We start from the raw sequence: 16,152 nt of genomic DNA, 5'->3' as shown, positions 1-16,152 counted from the left end.
CTCGAAATTGTCCCGGACCCGGTGGGAAGGCGGAGTCGTTGGCGAGGCGGGCCACTGGCGACGGATGACAGCGATGCCCCTGGCCAATGGTATTTTTCATTGTTGAAAAATAAAAGGGGCTATTTATAGTACGTCTGTAAGTTCTTTTAGATGGAAAACTCTGAAATGTGACAATAATATAATCTATAACTTGCACATAAATTGTACGTAATTATTCAAGAACTAGAAAAATGGCTCATGTGTTCCACTAAACCCACCTATCGCTTCATAGAAATTGTGCATGTAGTAACAACGTTAAACATAGCTACGAAGGATATACTTTTTAAAGCACGTTTTCTAACAATGCGGTATAAACATTTTTAAAAATAACATATGAGATGATAGGTAAGGTTGTTTAAAGTTTGAAATCTTAACGATCATCCCTTGCATCATAGTAATTGTTCCCTAAGTTCCACATTATAAGACTTTTTGGCATTGGATAGATTCATACGTGTGCCAATGAATCTAGACACATATACAAAACATATACATTGATATATAAATGAATCTAGGCAAAAATAAAATGTCTTATAATATGTAACGGAGAGAGTATACAGTAACAACGTTAAAACATAGCCACGAGAGATATACTCTTTAAAACACTTTTTTAAACAATGGGGTGCAAACATCTTTAAAAAATAATTTATGTGCTGAGAGATATAGTTGTTTAAAGTTTAGAATATTAAGAATCACCCCTCGTCTCATATGAACTGTCTAGTGAGAATACAGTTATTGTGCAACAACAGCACACCTTATATGCAGTGATAATATCGAAACATAACCATGATAGATCTACTGTTTAAAACATTTTTTTTAACAATGAAGTACAAATACTTTAAAAAAATAATATATGAGCTAACAGATATATTTATTTAACGTTTGAAATGTTAAGAGTATATATAAATTGTACAAGTATAAACTAATGGTATGGCAAATAGTTGCGCATTAGCTTTGTAACTTCTGCGCAATAACGTTTCCGCATTCTCACAATCTATTAAAGTATGGTTCTGTATGGATGCCACATCTACACTACCATGCAAATCGAAGACACATACTAAATTTAAGGATACAGTTGCTTGTATATAATAACACATTATATTAATATTATTACGAATTGCAGTAACACGGTATGTTGCTATAAAATATGTCCATTATTACATTATACTAATATACTCTATACATGTAGTTGTATCATTCACATGTCTATACTTTCTGTTGGGTGGGAGCAGAAGCAGTTATAAAAATATTTTTTATCATGGACATGCAGGGAGTAGCTACACCTGGTAGTAGGATCTAATTTTCCCATATATATATATATATATAAAAGCACGTTAGTATGTCTAATTTCATACGTATAAATTTTATATGTATAAAGTTTACATGCATTTATATTATAATACTTTATAAGTTTAACTAGATTTATTTATGTATTAATATTTATTTTTTAATATGCATATAGATTAATTACCTTACATGTGAATTGTGTAACGGAGGGAATATAATTCACCTAAACCGATCGCGCGCGCGCCGGCGCGCACTAGACCTGCCGGAGTCTGTACGACTCCTTTCACGCACGTGGGCTGGAACGCATTAGCAGGCCTCGCAAGCGCGCATATTGGGCCGATTTTTTTGTCCGTCTCATGGCCTGCCTCTTCGCCAAATGGGCCGTGGGATTGTACGTGTAAGGCGGTTTATCTCCTCTTCCCAGCCGGCGCCGGCGCGGCCGACTCGATCTCGCGTTTCCTGATCCGAAGCTTAATGGAATCCGCGCCCTGCACGGTCCCCCTGTTGGGATGGATAGATAAATCGAAGCTCCGGACTGCTCGACTCGATCCGGAGCGAGGAGGTGTCGTCGACTCGTCGCTGTTGCTACTGCCGACCATGGAGAGCTTCAGTAAGCTGCCTTCTTCTGCATCTTTCGCTCTGTTGTTCATACTTGCTACATTACTGTGCTGGAATATCACTTTTCCGTCCATGGTTCGCTGCGACAACGCCCGTTTTCTGCAGCATACTCCTCGTCGATTTAGGCTGAGGTTAAACTAGGTAGGAGGTGTGTGGAATTGCGTGGAAAAGGTAACAGCGGATTAGGATATGGTTAATCAACTATTAGCTATAAAAACTTAGGGGCTGTTTGATTGGAGGGGCTAATCCATAAGTCCCTTCACTTTAGTCTCTTTTAGCCCCTAAACTACCAAACAGTAAGGACTAAAAGAGACTAAAACTATCTAGGTCCATAAGTCCCTAGGGGAGATGCTAAAAGGGACTAAAAACCTATAGTACACTTACTCTACTAATCTAGGTGTATAGCTATGTGTGTGTGCTGTGTACTATTTATTGAGTAGATCATTTAATGATGTTTTAGTCCATTTTAGTCCCTCCAAACAAACAAGGTATGACTAATAGGGATTTATGTTTTAGTACCAGGACTAATTTTTAGTCCTAGGACTTATGGAAACAAACATCACCTTAGATTGTTATTATGGGTTTTTTTAAAAAAAATATTGTTTGACAGTTTAGGAGGCGTGCACGCAGAAAACGATAGAATATTGGTTTGGGAATAACCGAATAAGGGCTGCTGAACCCATCTTAAGTTCGCTAGCAATGTTGATTCGATCGTAAAAATGTAATATCTTCGCTTTTGTGGATAGAAAAGTGAATAGCAAGCTACCTTTGTTCCTTTTCTTTGTGTGATTTTACGTTTCTTTTTGGAGTAATTTTACAGTTATTAAGTAAGTACTGAGAGGTACCAAAATTTTAGTATAAAATTTAGTACATTATAGTACCTAGTACATCATGATACCTTCTCAAGTACTGTAAAATTGTTCTTCTTTTTCTTTTGTGTGATTTGAGCAGAGTAGTGTAGTGGACTGCTCAAACAGAGTTCCTCCCTATTGCATCGTTGATTTGTTTATATCAAAACAATCAACTGCATTACACAACACAAATGAGGTGGCCACAGTATGCACTAAGAGCATCCCAACAGCTCATCTATCTCATCCTCTATCCTGGAAATAGAGGATGAAAACTATAAATTAAGCTCCAACAGAACATGTATTTTTAGATGTCATTCATATTAGGAGAGAGAACCTTCATATTTGGATGATCTCTCCATCCTCCAAAGCGTTATAGAGGATGTCATATATGGATGATCTAGTGGGGTATAAAAAGATATGAAAGATGAAACTAGTTTAGATGATGGATGACCAAATTTAGATGAGCCGTTAGAGATGCTCTAAGGCACTGTGTCCCCTGTGCATAATATAACCGTACTTAGATAAATCATACTGTGCGAGAGAGAGAGAGGGAGAAAAAGTCCAAAATTAGAAAAAAAAACTCGTGTGCTTCAGTTTGTCATTTTCTTCTGCTTACTCTAACTTACCATACATAACATGCTGCAGATGAAAAGTGCACACTCAGCCAAGGAGATGATAAGTCTCAGGGTGACAAAACATTAAGATATTCCGAGCCAGGCCTCCCAGAGGTATGCCATAAATATTTATGATGGGGGACTTATATAAGAAGTAAATTATTACTATCGCTACTTTAACTGGGCAGGTGAACTATTCTTGCTAAATAAAAAATATGTGCACAGATCGTTGAGTACTTCACTGCTTTTGTTATTCTGACATTCACAGTAAGCTCTAGCTTCCCCATAAATCATAACTGATGCAAGATCATTTATGTGACAACCATAAACAGAGAGTCTTTTATTTTTGTGATGATTAAAAATTTACAATTTTTTTTTAAAAGGACTCACCACGTTTTCCCAGATAATAATAAATGGAACCATGCACTTCCATGGGAAAGAGTTAACTGTACTCTCTTTACCACTTTGGTGCAGCTTATTTATCTATTTAAGCATATGCTCAGAGCACCTAGGGTAGAATATTCCTCCATAGGGTCATATTGTTACTTGGTGCAACCATTTGCTTTAGAATCCCTAACGTTCAACAATTATTTCTGTGTTTGTGCAGCACATTTGGCACCATATCCTTTCCCTAATGCCATTGCGAGATGCTGCCCGTGCTGCTTGTGTATCTCGTGCATTTTTATGTAACTGGAGATGCCATCCCAACCTCATGTTCACGATGGAAACACTGAGATTGAAACGAAAGCCACATAGAAAGACATGTGCTTTCGCTATCAAAGTTGACCACATTTTAAAAAACCACTCAGGCATTGGTGTGAAGAGACTCAAGCTTGGAACGTGTGATTATTGCAATTTCAATATTAATGCAAGTTCTATCAACAGTTGGCTTCAGGTAGCTATTACACCGGGGATTGAAGAAATCACCTTTGCTTCAAACTATGAGGGAAGGTACATTTTTCCACTGTCACTTCTATCTGATGGGCATGGAAGCTCGATTCAGTATCTTGACCTCCGGTCTTGTACCTTGCGTCCTACGGCTGCCCTTGGTTGCTTGACAAGTCTGACAAAGCTGCGTTTATGTGATGTGCACATTACGGATGATGAGTTAATGTCTCTTCTTTCCAAGTCTTTTGCTTTGGTGGAGTTGGAGCTGACGCGTTGCAGCGAGATAATCTGCCTGAACATACCATGCCTACTAGAGAGATTCAGCCGGCTGACTGTATTTGAGTGCAGCAATCTGAAAATGGTAAAGAGTAATGCTCCAAACTTAACCACTCTTAGCTTTACTGGTAACCCAGTAGAATTCACACTATCCCAAGTGAAGGAGCTACAGATGGACTGTTCAGACGTGTCCAACTTCATCTGTTATGCGATTACCAAGCTTCCCTATAGTTTTCCAAATCTTATTAGTCTTACCCTATGTTCAGTTAATGAGGTATACTCGGAAACTTTATATTATTATTCATTTTTCTGACGCATAATTAGTAATCGTGCACTCAGGTCCTGGGATATGATTAATTTTTACAGGGCGTTAATACACCAACGGTAGCTGCCAAATTTCTTCATCTCAAGCACCTGAAAATTTATCTTGAAGCAGATGAGGCATTGCCTCCAGAATATGACTATATGTCTTTGGTTTCTTTTCTTGATGCCTCTCCTGTTTTAGAGACTTTCATCTTGAGTGTAAGTTATCATTCCTCCTTCAATAGCACAGTTTTTATGGTTAACCAATTATTCAAGTGCCATTATTTTTTATCTTATGTAGGTGCAACAGGAAGACATAAAGCATGGCCGTGTTTCTGAGGTTGCCTCAGATATGAGGCAGATGCCTGAACACAAGCATTCCAACCTCAAGAATGTGATGATCCTTGGGTTCTGCACTGCAAAGAGCATGGTTGAGCTAACATGCCATATACTGGATAATGCAACATCACTGAAAAGAATTACATTGGATACCGTATGTGATTTCTCAGATGAATGTAAGATTAGCAGGTGCTATATAACTTCTGCCCGCAGAACTGGTGACTGCACACCTCTAAGTAATAAAATGATCTTGGAAGCAGAAAGAGGAACCATGGCTATTGAAAGGTACATCCTGGGAAAAGTTCCCTCCACGGTTGAGTTAACCGTTCGTGGGCCTTGTACCCATTGCCATGTTACTAAATAGGCCGAAAGATCATACTGAACTTTGTATAGTTACATGTGTAGTTAGGCAACACTCAAACTAAATTATCAGCAATTCCTGTGGTTTAGTTCGTTTACATCCCATCTATTATGATTCATTTATCCGTCTACAACTAGTCTTCTCCGTTCATGAACAAACTCATCCTCCTCGCTATCCTGGAACTCAAAAGCTAAAAAGATATTTGTGTTTTTTATGAAGCTTTTTTATCATTTTTGAAAAAGTAACTTAAGATATCACACTTTTTAGCGTAAAAAGTGTGGTATTTTGGCCGTGAATAAATGTTTGTGCCATGTGCCCTTTGTTTGGCACGAGATGGTACCTGCTGTCATCGACAGACAGAAAGAGATACCTTGAAAGTTGTTATTCGTGTAGCATTTCTCTCGCACGCTAACATTCAACTCAAGTAAACATTATTAATTGAGCATGGATTATTCGTGTGCAAATCCTTATTTACATTGGCATGCAGAGCTGCTAGTTTGGAAAGGTGATCGGGTAGACCGGCGTCTTGTCGGGGTTGAACAGCCCGAAGTGCCTCTCGGTCTCGTCGCCGGGCTTCCGGTTCTCGTTGAACATGGCGAACACGTACGTCTCCAGCTGCCCGGGCCGCTTCGGCGTCCCGTTCTTGACGTTGTCGTTCACGCCCTGGTTGTGGTTCCTCGCGTTCTCCACGCTCGCCGCGAACCCTCCCGCCGACGGCCACCCGCTCTCCGACACGACGACGCGGACGCCGGGCGCGCCGGCCTTCTCCAGCGCGGCGTAGGCGGCGTCCACCATGGCGCTGAAGAGGTTGGTGTAGGTGAGGCCGTTGCCGTCGTCCCTCACCGTGGTGCCCGGCTGGAACGTGGCGTAGCCGAGGCTGATGTCGCGCGGGTTGTCCCTGTAGGCGAAGTAGGGGTACACGTTGACGAGCAGCGGCGCCATGGCGTCGGCGAGGAACCGCGCGATGGGCGCCATGAACTGCTGCAGGTCGGGGCGGAACACGCCGCGCGACGGAGGGAACGTGTCGGCGAACACGTCCATCTTGACCGCCGTCGACACCCTGATGGCGTTCGACAGCCCGGCCGACGCGAGGGCGTTCTGCACGTTCTGCATGGCCGGGAGGATGAGCCCCATGTCGCCGGGGCCGAGCTCGTTGCCGACGGCGATGTACCGGATGATGACGTCCGGCCAGTACGCCTGCACGTTGTCCCGGACCCAGTCGGCGGCGGCGGAGGGGTTTCTTGCGAGGTTGCCGACGGCGCCGCTGTCGCCGACGTCGATGATGACGGCGATGCCGCTGCCGCGGAGCGCGGCGAGGGCCGCCTTGTCCGGGGAGTAGATGCGCATCGCGCCGATGTTGTTGGACTTGTACAGCTGCACGACCTCGCTCGCCGGCGGGAGGTTGTCGCCGTTCATGCCGTAGCAAACTCCATGGGCACCTACACAAACATATATGTTTATTTACTACTAAGTCAGACGATGACATTGATGTACGAAAGAAAACACCTAGAGAAATCGAATCGCTTGAGAGGAATTAATTAATTACAGTATTCATCAAGAGGAAATAGATGATAATGAAATCTGAATATACCTCCCATTTTGCCCAAATAGCTAGGTCAAATCGAACTAGCTCTGATCTTCTTGATCAGTATCTGGAGATGGATTTTATGAATGCTTCAATGCTCGTTCGTGATCGTAGATACGAAAGAATTAGCATCCTTATATAGTGAGAAACGGTGTGAGATGGTCAGTTCTTCGATCTCTTCTCAGTGATCTAGATAGGTTTAACTACATTTATCTAACAAAACAATTAATTATGTTTTGCCAAGCAATAGCAAATTAACATATAGTCAGGTTATGCTTGCACGCTAGTGCTCTCTTATTTCTTACATTTGAATGGCACCAAACATTCATGGCATTTCCAACGTTTGCGTGGAATTTCATGCGTTGGAGTATAAGTATTAGCTATAGCTAGATAGATAAGAGTGTCATGTTGTGGCCTCATCTTGGCCACGTAAGTTGGAACACAATGTCAAGCCGCCTCGTTTTTGTTATAAGCTAGATAAGATGAGCTGGCCGTCAATGGCGACTCAGCTCGTACTGATGATCAAGTCAAGAATCATAGGTTTGCTTGCCCGCGACAAGTTCTTCGTGGCTAATCTGAAGATCACCGACAGCGACACCGTGCAGCGCATGCACATTTCTCTGATCTTGTCAATAGATTTCTTTTCCCAATTAATATTAGCCATCGACATCAACGAATAAGTGTAGAGGAAATTAATGTTTTTTTTTTTAGTTTAGTTAGCTTGCAGTCATGGCTGGTTTCTCCCTCGTGGTTGACTGCTTTCCTACAGTCGTCGATAATAATATGAAGTTCAGAAGGAAATGCAGATTTATATGTCAATATGTTTGCGTGTCAAATGAACATTAGAACACTGTCCATTGTATTTAGGGGAATGTCTTTGTCAAATATCGATGTATGAACAATTCCATATATGCAAGTATTGCGCCAAGATTGCTTGTTGTGTTTAGTTCAGTACTAGTAGCTGGTTAACTTGATCTACTATCCAATCAATGACACGTCTTAATTAATTGTCAGAGAGATGGGTGCTCAGGCAAAACATAGGTAGAAGGCAGAGAATTCATGAAGTTTTAGGGCTAATTTGGTTTGAGATTAAAATTAGCCTTACCAAAGTTTGGCCATCCTAACAGTGTTCTTCAAAAATGTGGTATGGTACCAAAATGCCATTGATTAGAAGCCAAATAAGACTCCATAAAATTTGGTTTGGCTTATTTATCCTCAAACCAAATATAACTTTATCTTATGTAATATTATCAAAGACAAATTTTAAGATAAGACACATTTTGGTAAGGCCATTTTTGGGCTCAAACCAAACCTCACTTTACTAGCTTTGATTGGATCATGACAAGAAATTGTTGTGCATTCCAAGTGCGTAACCACAGCACTGAGGGCCTTGCTACGGCCTAGTTTGTCGGGAACCCAGGGCCCAGGAAAAGCAGACGCTGGTAGGCCGAACAAACGCATCAGGGTTGTCTAGAAAATCGCATCAGGCAGAAACAGAGTGGTCTACACGATCCGTTCCGCAATTTTCTCGTAAAAGATTTGCATTCCTTCAACAGAACACGAATCTTTTCTTTTCATCATCGAGATAGAAGATACTATTATACTCCTTCCGCTTTTAGATCTACGTTCACTTAACAAATTACATATTGTTAATTATTTTGTTATAATTTAATATAATTTTATATATTTATAATTAAAAATAAATAAACGGTCAAACTTAAATCTAAAATTTATGGGCTGTTTGGATCTAGCGACGATTTTTTAAGTCATTGTCACATCAGATGTTTAAACGTTAATTAGTAAATATACACTCATAACAAAAATAATTGCATAAATAAAGGCTATTTCATTAGACAAATTTTTTAAGCCTAATTAGTCCACGATTAGCAAATGTTTACTGTTGCATCACATTTGCTAATCATGGACTAATATGCTCAATAGATTCGTCCCGCGAAGTATTCCAGAGTATGAGATGAGTTTTATTAATAGTCTATATTTAATACTTCTAATTAGTTATATATTGTTAATTATTTTGTTATAATTTGATTTGTTATTATATGAATTCTATGTATGACTTATAATTTTATATATTTATAATTTTAAAAAAACTTATAATTTTATATATTTATAATTTAAAAAATAAACGGTCAAACTTAAATCTAAAATTTAAGAGCTATTTGGATCCAGCGACTTTTTTTCATTGTCACATCAGATTTGAACGTTAATTAGGAGTATTAAATATAGACCGATAATAAAACTAATTGTATAAATAAAGACTATTTAATTAGACAAATTTTTAAGCCTAATTAATTCACGATTAGCAAATATTTACTGTAGCATTATAGTCGCTAATTATAGACTAATTGGGCTCAATAAATTTATCTCATAAAATAGTCTAAAATATAAAATAAGTTTTATTAATAGTTTATATTTAATATTTTTAATTAGTGTTTAAACATTTAATATGACCGAAAAAAAAAGTTCGTGGAAACGAACACCCCTCAGTGGCGTCGTATAAGAATTGAGTGAAACCTCCACCTGCAGAAAGAGTTAATGAATTCATCACACTGTCTACCAGCATAGTACAGCATCTTAAATGTCTCATTTGATTCGAAGTGTTCGTCACAGCACGGAATTTGCAAGACCGGATGCTGGAGGAGGAAGAAAGCAAAGAGACAAATCCCGAAGCAAAAAGAAAAGGTATAATCTAGTCCGGATCCAAGAGCGAAGCAAGGTCGTGCTCTCACGTGCGCCGGGAATCGACTCACGCCCGGGCAGCTTCTCCGGCGGCGGCGGGCTTGCGGCGGCGTGGTTTGGCCGGAGAGATCTTGGCGGGGAACCTGGAGCTCTTCCTGACGTGGCAGAGCACCCAGAAGTCGTCCTCCTCGCCGTCGTCGGCGCGGCGGTAGCAGCGCGGGTCGGTGATCTCGTACTCGGCCATCACCCACCCGGTGCTCCGCTGCCCGGCGTCGCCGCGCGCGTAGAAGCAGAAGTTGACCCTGCACCACCGCACCACCACGCCGAGGTCGGTCACGGACTGCCCGTTCTTGGTCGAGCTGTGCATCCACGATCCCCCGCCGCTGCCGGCGACGGTCCGCCGCACGGAGGGCCTCTTGCGGGCGCGCGCCGAGAAGAAGAACCCCTCGTCGCGCCGCCCGTGCCGCGCCACGAGCTCCCACGGCACGGCGCCGCAGGGGTCGGCCTCCACCACGGCGCCCGCCACGCGCGGCGCGAACCCGCGCAGCTGCGGGCGGAGGAAGTGCAGCATCAGCTCGTCCTCCGTCGGCTCGAACCCGACGACCACAGCAACCCCGTGGTCATCGTCGTCGCCGTCTTCGTAGAAATCGTCTTCTTCTCGGCCGCCGGACAGGATCAGATTCATCGTCTCTCCCCCCATTCCAGCCGTGCAGGGTAGTCTCCGGTGGAGGTCAACACGGCGAGGAGACAAGATGCGGAGATGGACAGAGACGGCCAGACGGGTAGGTGGGTGCGTGGTGCCTCGGAGAAGAGAAAGCTGCAGTATTTATCTCGCCATTGAGCCCAAACAGCGGCGTGTCATTCTGTGATCTGAGCCCAGCCGGTTTCTAGTCGAGCCAGCAGTTTACCGATCATCGATTAGGCCCATAGCTGGCAAGCATCCACACGTTTCTTTTCTATTTTGTGAAAATATAGTGCAAGCAATATCGGTGCCCCTGTAAACGAACGTACGTAAGCTCTGCCCATATGACTCATACGAGCATCTTCAAAAGGCTGCGACTTTATATCCTGAGATTGACAAATCGCTGTTGAATGCTGAGGATGTATCATGGGTTCCATCGTGAGACAAGGGATGGATAAACCTTTCCAAAAACAAGTGATTTCGAAGTTTCTGATTATCGGAAAACTAACATCCAAGTTATTTTTTATGAGCTATAAATTCTAATATTAATGAAAAAAAATAGAGAAAAAGACAATCATCCACACTGAATTTTACACTAAATATGTGATTCCTTTTGGTACATTTGTATAGTAAAATTTCTCTTTTTATATATGGACAAATCCAGAAAATTGCTGTTAAGATTGAGAGGGAGAGTACATCGGAAAGAAAACAGTGAGCCGATGTGCAGCACTAGTGTAAGGAACCTGCAGTTACGATCACAGAAACAGCGATGGATCTTTTGCTTTACTTGAGTAAAAAAATCATTAATCATATTTACAAACGAAAACAAATTTATAATAAAACTTTTATATACGACGATAAATCTCAAATATCCTTCAAATTTAAAGTTAAAAAATTAATTTTTACTCATAAGCACAAGTAAAAATGAAAAAGAGGGGACACCAGTCATTTATCTCATTCACATTTAGAGACCCTTTTAATCTCAGAAATGAAAAAAAAATAAATAGGAAATAGGAATGTAACTGTAAAACAGATGATTACAAAACACAGGGAAAACATAGAAATGTTTGTTTGATTGGATCACAGGAAAAATACAGGAATTTAAGAAAAGATAAAGATTCAAATGATTTTTTCCATGAGGTTCTACCTCTTATTAAATTTTCTTCAAAACTTGTATAGGAAGAGGTATTCTATAGGAATTTCATAAGGTTTATTTCTTTGATTCAAACAGTTCTGTAGAAAAAATTATATAGAAATGAAATTCTCTAAAATTCATATGAATTTCCTTTCGATCAAAAGAGAGCCTTAAATTTTGAGCTTTTATGTCTAGATACATGAGTATTGACACAAACCAGAGACACATCCTGTACTGAGGTAATATGAGATTATGACAACTATTTTTACTCCGTAATATTTTCCATTAAATCAAAATGTGTATGAGTCGGGGTATAGTATACAGCCATTTACACCCAAAATCCAAATCTACGACTAATACCTTCATGACTCCTTAATTAAATCATCTCCTCCACTGTATCGATCACCAACCTCAGGCAGCGTGCTACCCAAACGATCCAAGCTAACCACGATCTAAACCACAAACACAATAATCAAGAACACATTTTGATCTGACCTGACGCAATTCATTCACCTCAAGAACACACAGTTCTTCTGATCTTTCGTGTCCTTGTCTTGCTGCCTCTGCTCGTTGGCCTTCCAGCCATTGGGCACCCACCAAACTCTGATGCTCTTGTCGAGCCCTCCGCTGTACACCATGCAGCCATTGCTGACCCTGCACCAGCTCGCCTGGATGCATTTCACGGGGCCCTCGTGGCCTCTGATCACGCCCACCCTGACGAGGGCGGCGGCGGCGGCGGCGCCGTCGCTGGTCTGCTGCCGGCGCCATAGGCCGATGGTCTTGTCGGCGGAGCCCGTGCAGACAAGGTCGCCGGCGACGCACAGGCAGAGCACGGCCATGTCGTGCGCCTTCACGTCACAGGAGAGGCTCCAACGGCTGCCCCTGCCGACCCTGTCCCACCCGACGACGTGCCCGTCCGATCCGGCGGCGTACACGCGGCGAGCCCCGGCGTCGGAGCTCACCACGAGGGCGTTCCACGACACGCCGTCCCGGGAGATGAGGATGCCCTGGAGGAAATGCGCGGCCTTGCCTTTCTCCCAGGCCTTGACGTGGCCGTCGGCGGAGGCGGAGTAGATGATGCCGCTTTCGGCGGCGACGGCATTGATGGCGTCGTCGTGGGCACGGATCGACTCGAGGCACCTGAGGTCGGAGATGCGCCACACCTTGAGCGTCTTGTCCCAGGAGCCCGAGTACACGACGCCGTCGTGCACGGCGAGGCAGGAGATGCTATCGGCGTGCTCGATCCAGAGGCGGCGGTGGTTGCGGCGGGTCTGCACGTAGCTGGCGTGGCGGAAGATCTTGCCCAGGTAGTCCCTGGTGGTGGGCAGCGCCGCGACGAGCTTGAACGCGTTCTCCGACCGCCGCGACACTCGCCAGACACGGACGCGGCCGTCCTGGTGCGCGGAGAACACCCTACCCCCTGAGGCGGCGAGCGCCTTGACGGACCCTTCCCCATGCCCAAACCGCGCGAACCGGCGCAGATCCGGCTGCTGCCACGCGACAATGTCGGCGCCGGTGGACGCGCTGAGCAAGAACTCCCCGCACAGCGAGAGGGACGACACCGAGCCCTGGTGGTCCCTCAGCACGGCGAGCGCCTTGAACGAGTCACGCGACATCGGCAGCGCCTCGACGACATCCGACGGGACGGCGGGGTCGGAGAACGACGACGAGGTGGAGGAGAACGAGGCAACGGACGAAAACGAGGAGAAGGAAGTCGAGGAGACGAATGCGGAGCGCGGGAGCAACGGCGTGGACATAGCAGCGCGGTCTTGATCTGGCAATGGCATTGCCGCCATGGCCGTGGGGGCGCGGGGGGATGCTTTCTTGAGGCGAGCGGACACGGGAGGTGGTGGCGAGAATAGCAGAGGCAGCGAGCGGGCGAGCGGGCGAGGTGTTCGTCCGGGACAGAGAGGCGGGCGGTTTAAGACGACGACTCGACCGAGCCAGCGCGTGCTGTTTTTATCTTTTTTTTTTCCTTTTCCAAAAAAGAAAAAGTTAATGGCAGGTGGGGCCCATGAGGCAGGGGCGGTTCAACGGCTACTAGGCGCGGGCTGCTTCGTCACTACGGCTTTACGTTTTCTATTAGTCAAAACGGAAATATTGTTTAATACGGTTTCGAGCGTTTGCCTTCTTCTCGCGGAACTTTGCTGATTTCAGCATGCTTGCTTTCTCTAAACTGCCCAGGGTTGTCGGTTGGTTTTTTCTAAAAAAACTAAACAATATATTTATAAATAAAACATTTATATATGCATTCTTCATGATTAAAAAAACAGAATATATTTTGATAATTAACTTTAAATTTGAGATTAAAATTTAAATTTTAACTTATAAAAGAATATAAGCGAAAATGCCAGTATACATGTTGGTAATTTCGAATCTGCCATCTTACTTCAAATTTAATCTACCATCTTACTTCCAATTTAATGAATATTAATAAGTGGTAAATTCATGGAAGAATTTTACGGGATTCTACGTATCATCGGGCAAGGTTAAAGCCGGCTAATCGATTGCAGCACATGCTAACCATGATGGAAAATATGTGAATTATCAGAACCGTACAAGCAGAACACAAGTAAATGGAGAAATTAGAGGTCACACATGAGCGCACTAAGCACGACACTTTCTGTTTCTTCTCCCCTTATTGCTAATGATGTTGATGTAGTATCCAGCAACCCAGCATCATGGAACAGTAATAACCTGCTACAAACATTGGGATTAATCAGGTGTGGATTATGAAATCCAAAACACAATCAGACGCGTGAATTACAGGTGGCAATTCTCTAAGATAGATATTGGTGACTAGTGTTAATTATTGGAACAATTACAAATTTACCACTACATGGAAAGGTTATTGTAAAACTGTCACTGAGAACTATCGTTGTGTGGCAATCTTGTAATTTAAAAAAACAATAATAACTTTGTAAAAGCTCCTTAATTAATTGTTCTAGAAGCAACGAAGCATTCGGCAAGGAGTCAAAATGTTTTCAGACATTCAGGTTGCGAGTCAGGTTCTGCTTGCATTGGAGGTTTGTGCCTTTTTCTCTTTCCTCCATTTTTTATGTGTATGATGCAGTTGAAGCACAAGGCAAGTCCATGGTTTAGGTACCTTGAAGGCTAGTGCTTGTGTACTGAACAACTACTCCTACTACTGAATATATACACTGCTACTACACTATTTATCCACCGACCAAAGTCATGCCACATTGCCATGCATGTACTATTACAGAGTACTGACCAGGAGTACATGATAAGATTTTTAGGCTTCTGGCTTCTTCTAATTCATGCAATGGAATTAATATTGATTGGGTCATCGGTAGCTTGGCTTGAAGAGAAGATGCATGCAATGCCATGTAAGTTATGTGAGCCATATCAGACTGAGAGGAAGCTAGCAAGTTTCTTGCAAAACCTGTTCACGTCTTGCCTTAATAGTATCACCTTCTGTTGGGACTTGTTCTTGATCAAAAGGAACACTCATATGTGATGTAGAGTACCTAATGTTAGTTAAAAAACAAAAGTCATATATGCGGGCATGTGTAAAATTCAAAAACTAAAATAAAAATTATAAGCTGTGAAATCAATTTTTTAAGGTTCTTGTAGTTTGCTTCTCGTCGTAGTTATTTTTTATGAGGTTTGCTTCAGTCCAACAAAAAATAACTCGCGGTAACAAATCATTTCTGATCGTTGGATCTAACAGTACACGTCATACTCAACTAGATCCAATGGTACGAAACGATTTGGTACCTTGAGGTACCGGTACCTCAAGATATTTTTTATTAGACCGGGATAAATCTTATTTTTTATAATTTTAAGCTCTGTAAATTTATAAGGCCATAACCTGATACTCTGACGCACCCAATCGAGGAAGAAAAGGAGATCGTTCGTACAACACTGCTGCTAATGCGGTAGGTTTAATACTTTGATTACAAAAGTTTTCAAACATTTTTTATATGTTTCCAAGCAAAAGTGGCAGTACGGTAGTAGCATTTGATCTCGAGGATATGTGGTTCACGATGAAAGCAACTGCCGCCCTTTGGTCGGGCGTACGCACCTTTTGATCAAAAAGGGTTGGTCATGTTTCATGACATGAGTATACACTAATCAATCTTCATATGACTAATTTATTTTCTTCCAATGAGAGACTAGTTGGTCTAGCTACAAACTTTTTTATGTCAGCTCGTGCAATTGAGAAAAAAAAATCATTTACTGAAGTGCTCACCCGTAGAGTCTGCTTTAAGCATGTAGTAATGCTCTGTATTATAGGGTGGAAACAATCACGAAAATTCTCGTCCGAGTACCATATTTCATATAAAAACTTTCATTTCAGATTATACCCATACATAAAATATGATTTTGTTTTCTTTCAACGTTATATTGTCGCCGACACTAAATTGTTAAAATTGATAATAAATACTACAAATTTCTGATTAATTCAGCACCTTTTTAGAAGAAATAATATATCTCCGACCGTTTTCATCAGCTA

At 42.5% G+C, this 16,152-nt stretch overlaps 4 protein-coding genes and 1 long non-coding RNA gene across 5 annotated transcripts; 2 read left to right on the top strand and 3 right to left on the bottom strand.

The window, feature by feature from the left end:
* The first annotated feature begins 1,887 nt into the window (after positions 1 to 1,887).
* LOC121054298 lies at positions 1,888 to 4,076 on the top strand. The gene is made up of 3 exons (XR_005811700.1): positions 1,888 to 1,933; positions 3,438 to 3,520; positions 4,014 to 4,076. It is a non-coding gene; the product is annotated as an uncharacterized LOC121054298 (long non-coding RNA).
* A 452-nt stretch (positions 4,077 to 4,528) lies between these two features.
* Positions 4,529 to 5,749, top strand: LOC102705593. The gene is made up of 3 exons (XM_015835842.2): positions 4,529 to 4,844; positions 4,937 to 5,092; positions 5,175 to 5,749. Exons 1-3 carry the CDS (start codon positions 4,653 to 4,655, stop codon positions 5,574 to 5,576), a joined length of 750 nt encoding a protein of 249 aa, XP_015691328.2. The 5' UTR covers positions 4,529 to 4,652; the 3' UTR covers positions 5,577 to 5,749.
* Positions 5,750 to 5,867: 118 nt separating this feature from the next.
* Positions 5,868 to 7,321, bottom strand: LOC102707634 (glucan endo-1,3-beta-glucosidase GV-like). Its single transcript, XM_006645262.2, has 2 exons — positions 7,165 to 7,321; positions 5,868 to 7,012 (listed from the first exon to the last, which is right to left on the bottom strand). Exons 1-2 carry the CDS (start codon positions 7,169 to 7,171, stop codon positions 6,066 to 6,068), a joined length of 954 nt encoding a protein of 317 aa, XP_006645325.1. The 5' UTR covers positions 7,172 to 7,321; the 3' UTR covers positions 5,868 to 6,065.
* A 2,327-nt stretch (positions 7,322 to 9,648) lies between these two features.
* LOC121054292 (NAC domain-containing protein 48-like) lies at positions 9,649 to 10,769 on the bottom strand. Its single transcript, XM_040523696.1, has one exon. The coding sequence runs from the start codon at positions 10,553 to 10,555 to the stop codon at positions 9,923 to 9,925; it is 633 nt and encodes a 210-aa protein (XP_040379630.1). The 5' UTR covers positions 10,556 to 10,769; the 3' UTR covers positions 9,649 to 9,922.
* A 1,060-nt stretch (positions 10,770 to 11,829) lies between these two features.
* Positions 11,830 to 13,632, bottom strand: LOC102707358 (protein JINGUBANG). The gene has a single exon (XM_006645261.3). It carries the CDS (start codon positions 13,466 to 13,468, stop codon positions 12,182 to 12,184), a length of 1,287 nt encoding a protein of 428 aa, XP_006645324.2. The 5' UTR covers positions 13,469 to 13,632; the 3' UTR covers positions 11,830 to 12,181.
* Positions 13,633 to 16,152: the final 2,520 nt, after the last annotated feature.

Source organism: Oryza brachyantha, chromosome 1 (genome assembly GCF_000231095.2).
Source record: "Oryza brachyantha chromosome 1, ObraRS2, whole genome shotgun sequence".
NCBI classification, from domain to species: Eukaryota; Viridiplantae; Streptophyta; class Magnoliopsida; order Poales; family Poaceae; genus Oryza; species Oryza brachyantha.
Note: the sequence above shows the minus strand (reverse complement) of the source record. Positions and strands in the feature narration are given on the sequence as shown.

Coding starts and splice junctions, on each gene's coding strand:
- LOC102705593 (XM_015835842.2), top strand. CDS start 4,653: ATGGTAAAGAGTAATGCTCCAAACTTAACCACTCTTAGCTTTACTGGT. Junction 4,845..4,936: donor CCCTATGTTCAGTTAATGAG/GTATACTCGGAA, acceptor TAATTTTTACAG/GGCGTTAATACACCAACGGT. Junction 5,093..5,174: donor TAGAGACTTTCATCTTGAGT/GTAAGTTATCAT, acceptor TATCTTATGTAG/GTGCAACAGGAAGACATAAA.
- LOC102707358 (XM_006645261.3), bottom strand. CDS start 13,468: ATGGCGGCAATGCCATTGCCAGATCAAGACCGCGCTGCTATGTCCACG.
- LOC121054292 (XM_040523696.1), bottom strand. CDS start 10,555: ATGGGGGGAGAGACGATGAATCTGATCCTGTCCGGCGGCCGAGAAGAA.